The sequence below is a fragment of the Propithecus coquereli genome, unplaced genomic scaffold (genome assembly GCF_000956105.1).
Source record: "Propithecus coquereli isolate 6110/MARCELLA unplaced genomic scaffold, Pcoq_1.0 Scaffold396, whole genome shotgun sequence".
Classification (NCBI taxonomy): Eukaryota; Metazoa; Chordata; class Mammalia; order Primates; family Indriidae; genus Propithecus; species Propithecus coquereli.
Window position 1 is genome coordinate 827,475 of NW_012149685.1, and position 17,239 is coordinate 844,713.

Here is a 17,239-nt window from a genome sequence, read left to right on the forward strand (position 1 = left end):
AAAAAAAAAAAAAAAAAAAAATTGGAAGGGGGCAGAATTAGGATGTTGTAAAGGTCTTTAAATTGTACTGTTGTCAGCCTGGGAGATGAACACTGCTTTGGAGCATAGGGAACGCTTGAGTGGCAAAAATGCTTGGATAAGGGAGAAAAATTAATTATGTAATAGTACTTGACAAATGCTTCCTCTCAGATGCTACAATACATTAGATTCTTGCATGCTGAAGTATCCTTTCTCAGTAGTGCTGAACATCCGTTTCTTTTTTCTTTTGGTGTTCCAATTTATGTTACTCACAAATTAGTAGTGTATTTACAACAAATAAACTTAGCATCTGAGGAGCAATTTATATTACTAAATGTGTATGTGTGTGTTTTAGACATAAGAAGCATAAAATGGAAAGTTGGGTCTTTACTTTGGCACTTAAATGGACACAGTGCTAGAATTGTGAATTGTTTTATTTTTATAAAAATATATTGTCAGTTCTTTTTCCTCTCATTCATATCCCATAATCCCTCTTCCAGAGTTAGTTGATTTCAACTCTTTTAGCTATTATTTATTGTAGTTTATTCTATATTTCTAAAGGATGTACATGTATTTCTACTTCTTATTTTATCAATAGCAGACATTGCCTATTTATTTCATATCATGGCAGTTGAAAATCATATCACCTCTCACCACCAAACCCACCATCACTCTCTTTTTCCTCATCTTCCCAATATACTTGTATCCAAATTTTTGGTTAGATCAGCAGTCAATGCTGACATTAGTAATATGTATTTGTACACTGTGGTGTTTTATACTCATGAAAGTTTTTTAAAAATAAATTTCATTGTTTATATTTAAAGTATGTAACATGATGTTATGTGATACGTATAGATGGTAGAAAGATTACTATAGTGAAATGAATGAACATATCTATCATCAAACATAGTTATCAATTTTATTTTTGTTTTTGTAGCAGGGCAGCTACAATCTACTCATTTAGCATGAATTCAATATACAGTACAATTTCATTGCCTATGGTCCTCATGTTGTACATCAGATCTCTCTCTATATTTATTCATCCTTTATATCTGCTATTTATAAACATTTTTTTTCTGAAGTTGTTTCATTTTTTATTAGCTTGGTTTTCTATACAGTTAACCTTAATTTTCTCCAAATGCTGGAACAGCTCTGTCAAATGTCCAGTAATTATATTTCCAATCCTAAAGCACATCAGATAAATTGCTAGGTCCACATCATATTCTAGAGCAACTCACCCTGTGCCGTGTAGCCAGCTCTAGTCTGGGCACATTGCTTTCTCAGTATGGTGCTCAACTGGCTTCTGCAGATACTTCTTTGCTACTCTCCTGAACTGGGCTCTGGTTTCCTGGATTCTATGCCTTTCTTCTTTTGGTTTACTCCCACATCCTCTAGTAGAAACCTAGGAGTCACCTGCGACCCATTTTTCTCCTTCTACCAACCTCGAGATGACCAATCCAGTAAATTTTGCGGTCTTAAAAACCTCTCCAATCTGTGTCCTTCAATCTGACTTCAGGGTCACCACCCTGGGCCAGGCCATCATTAACTTTGACATTACCTTCTACAAGGTGTGCTTTCCTCTAGGTTTACTCTATTACAATCTATTCTTAATGCAGTCCAAACTATCTTTCTAAACTATGTATCTGATCTTGCTGTTACCCAGATAAAACTTTAAATGAATTTCCATGGATTTCAGGATAAAATTCAAACTCCCTATCGTGACACAAAGGCCTCTATAATTTCTCCAGCCTCATTTTTCCCAACTCTTTCTTGCATTAAGTATTGAAACAATACTGAACTTATTTCAGTTTCTTAAATATGCCTCTTTCACCCTCTCTAGAAATACTGCTCATTCCTCCTCTGGTGAACTCTTATCCTTAAGTCTTAGCTGCAATGACATTCCTTGGGAAGGATACTCCATTGAGTGTTTTCAAAACACCAGTGTCTTCCCATACGTCATAACAGACAACATACTTGATTGCAATTACTTGTTCAATGTCTGTCATTTATGCTCAAGAGTACATAAGCCTATTCAATTGCTATTTTTCCCAGTGACTAGCAAAATACCTGGCAGACAGTAAATACTCAATTATTTTTTCATTAAAAAAATTAATGAATATCCATATTGGGTTGCAAATTCAATTTCCTAGAGGAGTTAGACAGGTAATTTCAATGTGGAGGCCAGCCTGAGTGGGATCTCTGATAAACTAGGTATGTTCCATCTAAAGAGCCCAGTTGCTACTCAGTTCCATCTAAAATTGTTGCCAGTTGGGAACATGAACCGTACTAGATCTTGCAGGGTTTTTTTTAGAGAAGTCGGGAATCTGGATTTTTTTTCGTGTGTGTGAAATTTAATATAAGTTGGCTAATACCTCATTTAACAAGAAATAAGCAGGTTAAAGAAAACATACCTACTTGTTTCTGATCTCTGGATAGAAGTTTGATTTGTATTGTCAGTCCTGACGTGAGGATCAGCCCTGGATCTCTCACTATCTTTTGTAATCTCTATAAGGATGCTGGGTCAATGTCTCATATTTTGTATATGAAAGAGAATTTTTCATGCTTCTCTACATAGCAGCCCATTTCAATATTTATTTTATAGTATCATTTTCCCAGTTCTCTAGGATGAAAACCTTATCCTTGATTCAGCCTCCTTGTTCATCCACAAGTCTAGTCAAATGCTAAATTCTAGAAGGCCTTCCCTCAGATTAGTAAAGGGAAAACATGGGACTTGGAGTAACATAAGCTTACATTTGTATTGCAAAGACAGTGTCATTTTCTAGTTGTATAATTCTTTGGGAAATTCTTTAATCTCATTATGTTTTGGGGACCTTAAATTTAAAATGAGGATAACAAAACCTATTCGTCAGGATTGTTCCGAGGACAGTAAAGCTATTGTATATGAAGTGCCTAGCACAGAGCAGGTAATCAATAAATATTTGTTGCATTTCCTTCCTTCCCCTCGGTACTTAGCTTGTTCACCTGTCATTTTTTCAGTTTCTACTGCTGATACACTGGTCCAGACATGTAAGCCAAAACAGAAGACTTTAGGAGGACTTACCTTTGCTATTTATTTCTCAACTACCCTCTACTTAAAGAAGAAAATTTACAAATTGCAGATACTTTATACATTTTAAGGCTCTCAATTCCTTTTATAAATAATACTCCTCTGTAATCCTAACTTTCATGCACCCCGCTCTCCTACCCTCTCAGCACATTGAAAGATTGCCAGTTCTCATTCTTTCAGCTCACTGATTCCAGCATTTCTTTCACACATTGAAACCTCTATCATTTGAACCAAATTTCAGTACCTGTCATGTCCCTGAAATCCTACCAACCATCATCAATCGTATCCGTATTTTCCTCTTTCTCTCTCATTTCAAAGGATGAAGTGTGTCTGTTCCCCTCAAATGTAACCCCTTCATGCATTTAAATCCCTCAAATGGCCCCTCATGTCACTTAGAATAAAATCTTAAGGCGTGTCTTAGCTTACTTGAACTGATGTGATTTAGCCCCATTCTCTCTCCCGTCATCTCTCCCACCTGCCTCTCCTACCATGTGTTGTACCACTCTTTCCCCTCTTAACCACAGAATCAATGCTATCCCTTCACAAGAAACGACAGACAGTAAATGTATGCTCTGTTTTGTTTACATAGAAATTTTACTGAGATGTAATTTATATATCATCAAATTCATTTTTACAAATTCGGTTGTTGTTATATTGACAGAATTGCACAACCACCATCACTGTCTAATTCTAGAACATTTCCATCATCCCATGGAATAAACCTCCACATTCCCTGCTTCACCCAGCCTCTGACAATTTCTTTCTCCATACATTTGCCTATTCCAGAAATTTCATATAAACAGAATCACACAGCACAGGGCCTTTTGTGTTTGGCTTCTTCACTGGGCATAATGTTTTCAGGGTTCATCCATGTTGTAACACACCTGCCTTCTTTCTATTCTTTAAACATGCCACACTTATTTCTACTTAAGAGTATCCCTTCCACCTAGAATGTTCCTCCCAGATCTTGCATGGTTGACCTCTCCCTGTCATTCAGAACTCAACATAAAAGGTCACTCCTCAGAGAGGCACTTACTGAGATAAGTAGCCTCCCAGCAAGTATCCTGCTTTATTTTCATCATGGCGTTTGCCACTCACTGCCTTACATTTTCTTTTAAAATCATTTGTTTATTTACGTTCTCTTTTGCAGCGAGGTAGATTTCATGAGGATAGGAACTTAGTGGTCTTGCTCAATAATGTATCTCCAGCATCTAGAATACTGTCTGCTCATAATTGGTACTCAAGAAGTGGTTGCTGAATGAATAAAAAAATCAGTTGATATATTTTACCTAAAATTTGGGTTTTTAAAAAACTACTGTTTCCCAAAAATTGGCAGTAAAAATCAGCAAATGTATTTAATCAGATTTCAATGAGATTTGATATTTGGGTAAAGGTTAGAAATAAGTGATGTCATGAATGTCTTCTTCCTCATTATAGACTGGTAAAAGATTATAAAATAAGGCAAAAGATGACTTGGATACTACAGATATCACAATTTCTCCTTGATTAACTTAATTAAGAGTTGCTGATATTTCAAACTTTTTAAATAATAAAACTTTTAGCAAAAATAGAAATCTCAGTAAGCCTAAATTATCTATTATTTTCCACATATAAACTATGCTTTTGATAATCTGTCCTTCATTTCACTCTTCCTTAGGCCTCTTGAGAGTCCACCCACATTATTTATTTATTGAAAAAAAAACTGTTCATTTGAATGCCAAAATAATTACAATAAAAGAACAGATTTAAAGAAAGATGCTTCAGGCAAGAGATTTAAAGAGTCAAATTTTGGTTATTTATGTACCACTTATGCATATATATGAGATAGTTTTATTCTGGATATGGTTTTGTATATTCAGAAAAATTTTATACTTTTGGCACTGGAAGACAGAATAATGTACCCTAGAAATCTGTGAGGTGTGAGAGAGTTGAAAAGGTCATTTTTTCACCTTTACTTATACCCAGAATTTAAGAAGAGGCCCCCCATAGGTATATGTGCTTATATAAAACGCCAAGATTATGGACAATTCCATGTTTATGAAAGACAAACACCTATGGGAATTATTGTTAACATGACATTTTAAAATGAGACAACTTTATTAAACAAGTAGCAATGTTTTTATTATGCATTTGCAAATTTAGGCCATGTTAAATCTAGAACAAAGCAGTTCATATTTCCCAATCATGACAATTGTTTAAGCAGCAATTATAGTGATATAAGTAGATTCTTTCGTGTCAAAGAGATTCCTTTTTAGAAGAAAAGAATAAAATAATCAGTGATTATTCAAGTTTTGATAAACTAAAATCACAACTATGAAATAGCATTTCAAACTTTGTCACCCCAAAATCTTTCTTCTGTGGCTTCTCTGATCTCATTAGACCTCTCACAAAATAAGCAAGTGTTCTTGATTTCAAATAATTTTATTTAAAGGTCTAAGAAAAACATGGTCTTGGACTAGCACATTTTAAGTTGTCAATATCAGTGAATGAAAAGAAGAATCAAGAACATTGAAGATCTATAATATGTAGAATATTAGAGGACAATTTTTTTTTTGCTTGTCTGACATTCATTCCCTCTATTCCATTAGAAACTTGAGCTTCCTTTTAACGGCATCTCTCATTGCATATTATTTGGGGGAGGCAGCTGGAATTTGAATCTTGAACAATTGTCATGGCTACATGGGAGTCTTTGGAGGTTGCCATCCTTACAAGAGCAGCAGACTGTCACTGGGCTGTGAATTCTGAGCACCAATCTAGAACTCTCTTGGTTCCTGTCTTTTTTCCATGTAAAGTTCTTTAGGATCCTATTAATTTTATGATCCTGGATATATTTCCAATAAATATTCATCTTTACCTAAAATGGTCAGTTGGTTTTTGTGGCCTACAATAAAAAATCCTGACTGACAACTGTAAACCCATGTTAAGCAGCAAACCTATAGCAACTTATTAGCCAATTAAATGGTTTGTTTTGTTTTTTTACTGTAGTGCTATATTTGTCTTTATTTTAAGTAAACAAATCAACTTCATTAAAAAACTTCCCTTTCTTATTAAAATAAGCCATTTCTCTTAACTCAAGAGTTTTACAGGTTGAGTATCCCTTATCCAAAACTCTTGGGATCAGAAGTGTTTGAGATTTTGAATTTTTTTTGGACTTTGGTATATTTGCATGTACATAATGAGATATCTTGGGGATGGGATCCAAGTCCAAACACAAAATTCATTTATTTTTCATATATACCTTAGACATATAGCCTGAAGATAATTTTAAATAATATTTTAGAATAATTTTGTGCACAAAGTTTTAACTGCATTTTGACTGTGTTTTGACTGTGACCCGTCACGTGAGGTCAAGTGTGGGATTTTTCAAGTGTGGCGTCATGTCAAATTAGGGATGCTCAACTTGTAGATTACTTTGCTGTTTTTAAAGTACTTTTATATACTTTATATTATTTGATCCTTGCCACTATAGGAGGAGACGGACAGGAACAAATCTAGATGGGCATCTACTGCAAAAGATGATGCTAAGGCTCAAAGGAGTTAATGTATCTGAAGTCACATGACTGATCAGTGGCAGAACTTGTGTTAAATGTAGGTCCTCTCTCACCAGAATTCTTCACATTGTGCTGTAGTACATCTGTGATAATAACCAGTGACTATAGTCACTACTCTGCTTGTCAGAATGCTTCTTTCTATTATCAGTCATTTTTGTCATTTAAAAAGAAGCTCAAACTAGTGAATCACAAAACATAAAATTTGGAAAACATTTTAGAGGACTTATTCCACCATATACTCACAAACATACAAAAGCACATTCCATGATGTCCCTCCTTTGACTGCTCCTAGAGCCAGAGGGCACATTCCTTTAATTGAGAAAACATTATACGCAGCTCTAATTTATATGGATAAAGTACTCAGAGATTGAGAGGAAGAAAAAATGCAAGGAATATGCTGTTAGGCGGTGCATTATGGAGAAGCCACAAATATTATCTCATCTCACCCCAACCCCAGGATTAGTATCAAAAATTAAAAATACGTTAAATGAGAGATTTATTTTCTGTGTGTTATGCATATGCAGATATGCTCCAATGTTTCCCTTTCTTCCTCACCTCTGGCTATTGTCAAAGGTCTTATTCCTTGCAAAATAAAGGCCAGTATATCAGAGGGAGCTATTTATGCTGATATTTTATACCAGTGATAAAGAATTTAAGCAGCATCTTAATACTGGTTAACACAATTCAATTGCATTAGGGATCTCCTAGAGACACAATGAAGCCTTAAATTTTGTTGGAGGTGAATAAGCGGTGGTGGTGGTGGGTGCTGATATTTTGTATAAGATAATGGGGGAAAGCTTTTCCAGTGACGATCAAACAGAGACCTGAAGGAAATAAATAAAGGAGCAAGCCACAGGGAAGAGCAAGCCTGGCAGAGGAAGGACCAAAGGCAAAGTCTCTGAGGAGAAAGCTTGTTTGGCATTTTCATGTAGGCTTGGCCCAAACAGCTCCAACACAACAGTTACAGCCCATTTGCTAATCATTAACCCAGAGCTCTATTTTACCTGCTGGCTGGGGGCACGGTTCATGCGCTTTTTTGTCATTCGTTCATTTTGTGAAGAGTTAGTGAGGATTTCTGCTATTTCGTGAGCCAGTGACTGGAGCCAGCTCATGACAAAATTTTCACCAGTCTAAAACATCCCTTTTTGATAAATCTCTGACTGCTTGATATTGGATGATCAGTGTTCCAGCTACACAGCCAGCATGAGGGGCCAACACGGCGTAGTGAGCACCATGCAACTGTTTTTCTGCAGCCCGTGCCCGGCCCTGGCTTCCCAATGTCTGTTTTTTTTTCCCAGGAGAAGCAATGGAGGCTGCTTTTTCTGGTATCTTTCAGTTTATATACAATATTCTATATTAAATAGAATATTATAAAAAATACACTCTCATATTTAATATATACTTTTATGAAATTGAATTTCAACAATTGCTTAATTAAAACAAAATACTGGAAGAAGTTAGGTACTGGAGCTCAACTTCATGTATACTGTAGATTATAAAGCCCCAAACTGATGGAATTGTATTAAGAAAACAATTACACATATGTGTTACAGAAAAGTAACATTTTACAATAATTTTTTCTGCATTTCAAAAAAGTGTCATATTCTATTTTTTTGTTTTGTTTTCTTTTTTATTTATTTATTTATTTATTTATTTTTTTATTTCAGCAAATTATGGGTGTACATATGTTTAGGTTACGTGTGTTGCCCTTGGTTCCCCCCCCCACCGAAGTCCGTGTTTCAAATATGTCCATCCTTCGGGTAGTGCGCATTGCACTCCTTGTGTATACAAATACCCGTCCCCTCCTCCCTCCTCCCCCCTCCTCCCGCCGCCCTTCCCGTGGTACAGATGATTAGGTTAGGTGTGCTGCCCTTGGTTCCCCCCCCCCATATTCTATTTTTTTAAGGGTGGTATATGGTGTATCCGTACAAAGGAAAATTTTTTGGCAATAAAAAGGAATGAAGTACTGATACATGTTACAACATGGATGAACCTTGAAAAGATTATGCCCAGTGAAGAAGCCAGTCACAAAAGGCCTCATGCTATATGATTCTGTTTATATGAAATTTCTGAACTAGGCAAATGTATAGAGAAAATTGCCTGGGGCTAGGCAAAGCAGGGAATGTGGAGGTTTATTCCACGGGGTGATGGAAATGTTCTAGAATTAGACAGTGGTCTTGGTTGTGCAATTCTGTGTCTACAATAACAACTGAATTTGTAAAAATGAATTTGATCATATGTAAATTACATCTCAATAAAACTTCTATGTAAAAAAAACAGAGTGTACATTTACTGCCTATCTTTTCTGGTGAAGGGGTAGCATTGATTCTGTGATTATAAGTGTTTTCCGCATTTGGCTGTTAAAGTATCCTTTTTACAATAAAGTAATAAAAGTCATATATGAGAATTTTAAATTGTTTATTTAGCAAAAAAAGAGAATGTCAGTTCCCACGTTTTGCTGAATTTTGAAATCTATGATCTAATGAAAGGGGTCACACCGAGGTAAAACTAGCCTCAAATGTAGATCATCAATGTGCCTCCAGAAAAGGAGCATTTTAAGATTACATAGCTTAATATTCAAATTAATATTTCTTTCTTTGGTTTTCCTGCTAATTATTTTTAAATATCTGTCTGACTTCCCTACATCTCACCAGTTTTGTTCCCATTCTGAGTGTTTTATGGTATTCTAATAGGAAGCTAGACCCTCACTTCCCTCATATATAAACCAGCTAATTTGTGGTTTCTACAAGTGAAATGCTCAAGACCTTAAATCTCAAATGCCTTGGAAGACTGGAAATATCCAGAATTAGCTTTGAAAGTGCTACACTGTAGGTTGCTATCTCCTTTTGTTCTGTTCATTAGAGCAAATAGGTTTTGTAAGCAATAGAAATCTAGATCAAAATCAATTGAGCTGGTACATTTCTCTCATCTATGCAGAGGTTTTTGGCTTCATGAACACAATAAAATTTTCCAATTTTATCCCTGTATACAAAGTTGCCATGACTTCTGGGGGAAACATAACTTCTCGGCAAGTTCCAGCAGTGTTTATACTATCATTTTACTTTTTAAGATTTAATATTTGTATCTCTGCAATTGTCTTTTTCCTTTCTCTACAAGGGTATTTTTTTTTTAAACTTTTGGTTTTAACTCTTACTTGTAAGGGGAAGACTCTTAAATATTCATATCCAACTCAGATCTCTCTTCTGAGTTCCATTATATTTTGTTTACTCCCTTGTTAGATACTTCCACTTGAATAGTTTTATCTGATAAATCAATGTCTAAAAGCAAGCTAATAACTAGACTGTGTCCAGAGGAAGGTAACCAAGATAGTTGAGAGTCTAGAAAACATATCTTTGAAAAAAGGTGAAGAAAACTTGGAAACTTATCTTAGGAAAGAGAACTCTAAGGCAAAGTATATGAATTTCTTTAAAATAATCCGAACGATCAGGCAGTAATTATGGAAGCATAGTTCCTTGTCCAGGGAAAGCATGCCTTAATAATCTTTGTATCACACTGAACTCCTAGCCAAGTGTTGGATGGATAGATAGATGGATGGATATAGGAAAATATCATTGACAAATTGTAGAAGTTTCTAAGAACTAGAACTCCCCAGTAATATAATGGTCTGCCTCTTAAGTTAGTGATTTTTTCCAGTAATAGAAATGGTCATGGAAAGATTGGATGATTATTGCAAGAGAAATAATAAGTAGGCTTTCCTGCATTGAGTGGAAAGTTGGACTAGTTGTTAGGTATGGGCTCCTGAAGAGCAGTGGTCCTTGCCAACGCTCAAGGGACACAAAGAAAAATTTCTGTTCAGTTATCCACTGACATTTTGATTTGTTTTTACTGTATCATAACCTCTCCTTTCCTGACTAATACATAGTCTTTGGTAATAATTTTGGATAAAATTTTAACATGTCATGTGGCCTAAGGAAAGTCAATTAACTTTTCCAGTCTGGATATACTTATTAGTAATAATTGAGGGCCAAATTAAATAATCCCCAAGGTTGCATCTACTCAAAATTATATAATATTGTCATTTTGTGATTCAAAGAAATTCTCTGGGGAAGTAGCAGTATTATCACAAACGGGTTGGTGTAACTGTGTAGGGTCGGAAACCTATCACCTTTTATGGGCAGGGGAATGTTTTCCTAGAAAGATGTCTTTGGAGATTCAAGATAGAAATAAAGTCATGCCATGTACACAGAGTGCAATGTGCACCACCCGAAGGATGGACATATTTGAAACTCGGACTTAGCGGGGGGAGGGGGGTAAGGGCAACATACGTAACCTAAACATCTGTACCCTCATAATATGCTGAAATAAAAAAAAAAAAAGTCATGCCATGATATTTCTTGTTGAATAGTCAACACCTAGAACTATCCTGAGATGTTACAAAATCTTATTGTTGTTTGATTCAAAGTAATTAACATGGAAATCTTACTTCAGCTGTGATAGGAGAATAATCAATAACAATTAGTGAATATTTTTCTATTCTAGGTATTCCACATGCATTATCTCACCCAATACTCTATCTATCATCATCTATCAATCACCTGTCTACCCACACAAAGTGGTACTGTTATTTCCCCACTTTTGCTAATGAAGAAATTGAGGTTTCCAGAAAATAAAATACTTCCCCAACCAAATAGCAGTGCTAGGATTTAATGCCACATTGGTTTGGATTGAAAGCTCAGGTTCTTACCCTCCAAAGTATCTGTAGAGTAGATTGGAAACTTTTAAGTAGAGAAAACTTTGAAAGTATGGTGCTCCAAATTTAATCCCATTCTCTTTTACACATGGGTAAATTGACTTCATCTAACAAATTTGCTCACCATGTCTTTCAGTTTTGGTCACATGTTGGCTTTTCCAAAATTATTTATATTCTCTTTTTAAAAGTTCTTCTTCAGTTTCAAGAAGTTTCTCTGCAGTTTTTCTCTTTGTTGCTTTTTTCACATTTGTCTTCCCACACTACTTCATATATAATATGCACCTGTTATGGTCTATTATTCTGTCTGTAATTTTAAGTTCCTAATTCAAAATAACAAGCAAAACAAATTACTAAATTATAAGCTGTGTGGGTTTCTATCACTGTGTGAAAGGCATGTCGTTTTGTATTTTTACCTTCTATTACAGAAAATTAAGACACACAGATTGAACTATTCCTAATCAAAATACTTCCTGTTCTTTCATATCTATTTTTGCATCTTTTCTGACACACTCTTGACATATCTTTCCTAGTGCCATTACCTCGACTTTTTGTTCTGTACTTGTTGTATAACATTTTATAGTAAAGAGTCATGACCAGCTAGAGTATTCTCTGTATAAAATATCAGAAAGCAAAGAATAAAAACATATATAAAAGAAAATTTTTATGAGAATGTAATATCAAAAATAAAAATGGCTACCATATTGCTCAACCAATCTGAAATTATAACAGCAATAATACCAGAGAAATACAAAGAAAACTATAAAATAAGATGACAAACAAAAATACTTTAATCTAACTTTAAAAATCCAAATCCTCAAAGATCTCAATGCTTTGCCTACAGGTCATTAAAAACTATACACATAGTCTTTGATTTAAAGCAACTTTTCCTCATAAAACAATCATTTTATAGCAGTTTGTCTGTAGTGCACATTGTGGTAACCTGCCCAACAGTTCTTCCACACCTTCCCCTTGTATTGTTGCCAGCAGTCACCACTCCACAGAGGTGACCCATCATTATTAAGCCCAATCAGGGTAATCCCATTTTTCTTACGTAATAGCTTATTCTGTAATCAAATAGTAAAGGAACTGGATATGTGACACAATTAAGGCCAGCGAGATCTAAGGACAAGTGTTGGGGAATTCTAGGGGAGACACTCTTTTGGCCTTCTCAGAAAGAGTGTTTTGGGTTTCTCTTTTGGGATGTTGTAGAAGTGAACTCTAGAACTCTTGCAGTCATTTTGCCACCGAGAGAGGCCAGCCACAGAACAAAGGTGGTCCTCCACAAGGTATACAGAAACAAATCAATTCTGGATCCTGTCCTGAGATGGACCTACCACTTACGTGAGTCAATCAAGCCTATTCTTTTTAAAGTCCATTTGGATTGAATTTTCCATTACTTGAAACACACATAATGAACTCTAGTTGATACATCATCATTCCTTTTGATTTTTAATTTCTTATTTTTTCTAATAATGCACAAATATATCCTTGTACTATAATGATCATATCCGAATGTCAGATCATTTAGATCATATCTCAATATGTCATATACTTTAGAAGAAACTAACTCACAGGGAAGTTTTATGAAAGCAACAACATTGAATCTGGGAACTCACAGAAACCTTAACAGATTATGTGAAAGATCTTTGAAATATATAAAGCATGCCAATGATAAGGGATAATAATTTATTTTTAATTCTAATATATTGGGAAAGTATATTAAGTCTTTGGTACACTTATATTATTTTTACTTATTGTTAGGCCATTGTTTTAACTAAACAGACAAAATATCTTAAGATTTCTCTTCCAAGCCTACTTAAGCTCCTAGTGAGCTGCTTGATGTATAACACCCTCCAATGGCATTATCTTACTAATGTATTAAGCCAAACAATGCAATGTGACTTTCAAGACCTTTCAAAATCTGGATCCATCCTACTCTCCTGACATACTGTTGAATTAACCGACATGCAGTTGCAGTTCCAGACTCTTCACAACCCTGCTGTCCCCCAATGCATCTTAAATTTTGCACCTGTGCTTTTTGGTCAGGTCCTTCCTTCATCTCTCTAAGAATGGAACTCTCTCAACACGTAAGTTCCACAACAGTATTTGGTCTTTGGCTCTGATTACATAACTGAGCACTCACCCCTAATGCTTCAGTTTTTTTCTATACTTACGCTGTCAGATCTTGAAGAGCAGGGATTGAGATTATTTCTCTTGTACTAAAGCCTCAAGTACTGTGTAGCAGAGTAGATATTAAATAAATACTTGCTTGATAAATTAACCTGTTTTTACTATTTATCTTACAGGATCTTTTGAATGGTTCTAGAAAAATATTTTAAATAACTAGATTGGCCTAGGGTTGCCAGATTTTGCAAAACAAAATATAGGATGCCCAGCTAACTTTGAATTTCATGTAAATAAAAAACTACTAAATGGATCCCATGCAATATTTGGGACATAATTAAACAAAAAATTATCTGTTTTTTAATTTAAAATTCAAATTTGACCAGGTGTCCTTTATTTTATCTGGCAATCCTAGATTGCTCTGACCTGAAAACAAAACAAACAAAACTTACGCTTATTTTTCTGAATTAAAATGAAATACCAAATTTATGACTTTTTAAACCTATATACTTTTGCTAATTAAGTCTTATAGCACATGAAGTTCTCTGCATTATTCTACCAGTCAGGAATAACAGAGACTCAGTATCCTTAGGTAAAAGTCACCATGCATGCCTGTGTGCAGGGATTTGAGGAGGAATAAGGTGCCATCCGTGCGCTTAAGTAGTTTCTCCTGTGGTAGAAGAGACAGTCCATTGCAGACCAACCTCTACTCGATGTGCAATCCTGGAGCTAATCCATGTGGCCAACAATTTTTTAGGCCTAACTTAGCTCTCCCAAGGAAAGATCCCAGATGACACTATAGACATAGGTTGTCAAAACTAAAAACTATTGTTTTTGAAGTACACATTATATATTTCCTAACTTTGAAATGTTATTAATATATAAACACCATAATTCATAATCCTAAATGAAACCAATTATTCATATTTTGTTTTGATTAGCACATTGAAATCTCAGATTCTGATAATGAAGTTCCAGTTTTTATGGTGGAAGATTCTTTTTCTGGTTACTGGACAGTTAATACACATATTTTTTAGCATAAACAATGGAAATGGAGGGCATGGCAATTTTTTCCCTTTCAGATATATAAATCCTTCACAGGTAAATGACATGCTAACTACTTAATCTGAGTCACTTACTTAGGTGACTCTTAGGATCCACTGGTTTAGACTTTGAACCTCTCTGCTGTGTGGTCTTGGTCTGCATTAACTAATCTCTTATTATCCAATCTTTTCTGCAATGGAGAACGAGGTCACAGGAGACCTGGTTTGCCTTGCATAGAACGATGTTATAATGGCCGTGTGTGTGTGTGTGTGTGTGTGTGTGTGTGTGTGTGTTCATGCATGTGAAGATGAATAATTAAAATTTTTAGTAAACTACTTTTACTAACTATATGCCACATATATATTGGATGATGCTTGTAATAGTCAAATATTTAAATCCAGGAAGGGAAAACATGTTTTCCATAATAGTATTACTGTATGTGAAAGCATTTTTCAGACTTAGAACATATAATTCAAGGTTTTCAAATAATGTCACCTTAATGTACAACATACAAATTTTCAGTTCTGGAGTGGACAGTGTCATATTTTTCCTTTCTTTTCTAAACATAAGCTATGGATCTCAACCCTCCAATAAAGACCATTTTAAATGAAAATAACAAGGTATAATCCATAAAATGACTATTTCCCTGGAGTTCAATTGTTAATTAATATATCACATGAGGTTACAAATGGAGTGGTATTAGAAGGTAATGAAAATATTGGGGAAGTTATATCAATTTCAATGATTTGTCAATCACCCAGATAGAAGGATATAATTAACATTATTATTATGCTAACTCTTTGAAAATTATGAAATACTCATTTACAGCATATATTTTAGGTTTTTAAAAATTACCTTGGGTAGTTCTTCAATTTGATTGGCATCTAGATAAAGCTCCTCTAATGTCCGTTCAAAGTTAAAGACCTCCTTTGGCACCTGCTGAAGACTGCAATGGGAGTAATCTAAAACTGAGATGATTTCTTCTTCACCTCGGAAACATCGGCACGGCACGAGGCGGCCGATGATTTTCCGTTTGGTGGTCATCTCCAGGCACTGCACTAGAGAAAAATAGAAAAAAAAAAAAGCTTAATTGCATTTGTCAGGCATTCTTAAATATTTAAAGCTTAGAAAATTAATTTTGTTATATATTTTATAATGCTTTAGACTTTATATAGGACGCAAACATGCATTATATCATTGAATCCTTAAACAGCCCTAAAAGGTTTGTGAGATAGGATAACAAATTAAAAAATGGACTCAGAAAGGTTAAGAGACTTTCCATTACCACAAAGCTTTGGAATGACAGAATTGGGGTAGAATACACCCCTGACTCAGTTCAATGCTACCATCATGCTTACACTCTCACTTGAAACATGGATCTATAATGTGTCTTGCTGTTTTATAAAAATTATAGTGTAGAACAGAAATCTTCAGAATTTGTTGGAAAACACATTTCTCTCATTTCAGTAAAAATATTCAAGTTTCATCCCCAAAGTTAATGGTGTCCTCTTTTAAACCCACAAATTCATTCCATCATTGAACAGATAGTTATTGAATAACCACGACATTCCAGGCACTGATCTAGGTACTGGGGCTAGAGTGATGCATGAACAAAGACCCCATTTTCATGGAGTTTAAGTTCTATTGGAGCTACAGATTATAACTGGATTTGTTATTCGCTTCTGAATGGGGGGGTCTATCTTTATGGATCCTATGATTTTGACGGGAGAGAATAACTTGTACTCAGGGTAGAAATTCCTGTGACATTCCCAACACGTTTTTTCTTATTCCTCTAGGTTAAACTGACCAAATGTCATGAAATCTTGCACAGACTTGTATCATGGTACCTTTAATACTTAATTCAGTCTATTATTTTTTATGTCATTTTTTCCTAGACTATAAGCCTCTTGCAGGCAGGGACTGTCTTATTCATCTTCGTATTTATCTTGGTGCTTGACATATGGCAGAAATTCAATAACAACTGTAGAATAAACAAAAGAATGAATAAATAAATATGTTTGGGACTCTCCTCCCAATCACTATCAGCTAGTGATAATTTTCTTGAAAAAATTCTTATTCTAACTCAAAGGTGACTATCTCTGTGAATGTCTTCCCAGGAAGAATGAATAGCATCTTCCTCTGAGTTCCCAGAGCACATTGCTTTCTAATTGTGTATGCTATTTCCCCATGTATTAAGCAAGTTCTTGAGGAGAGCTTGTCTTACTTATCCTTAAATTCACAGAATACGGTACAGTTTGCCAACTACAGAATTAGTATTTAAAGAACATCAATTTAAAACTTGCACTTAATTTGTTTATTTATTTTTACCTAGCAACATAAATTTTTTGCTGAAACAGAAATTAGTAATGGTTTATAAAAAACAATTTAGCATTTTGTTTTTTAAATTGCTCAAGTTAAGTAAAATTTTGAGGCAATCAAGTAGAACACACATTAAGAGCTGTTGAAAGTTCAGCCCCATGCCATCCTTATTCTTCCTTTATCTTCTGAAATTAATAAAAGGATATTCCGGGGACAGGTCATGAGTAAGCACTCGTAGGTAGTTGTCTGCACATGGTAATGTGTAGAAGGCTAACCAAAAACATTAAAAAAGATGACCTTTCTTCTCCATTACTTTGTGTCTCTCAAACTTGTATCCTTCTCATTTCTTGGAGCCAGACTTGCAAGATTTTGTAACTATCATTTTAATTGACATTACTTGAAATT

At 34.8% G+C, this 17,239-nt stretch overlaps 1 protein-coding gene across 1 annotated transcript in view; it reads right to left on the reverse strand.

Moving 5' to 3' along the window:
* The window catches only part of LRRC7 (leucine rich repeat containing 7), a 571,016-nt gene that overhangs the window by 337,995 nt on the left and 215,782 nt on the right, over nt 1-17,239 (reverse strand). The window contains exon 3 of the mRNA XM_012652676.1: nt 15,371-15,573. Within this exon, the coding sequence (XP_012508130.1) occupies nt 15,371-15,573 (203 nt within the window). The remainder of the gene's footprint in view (nt 1-15,370; nt 15,574-17,239) is intronic.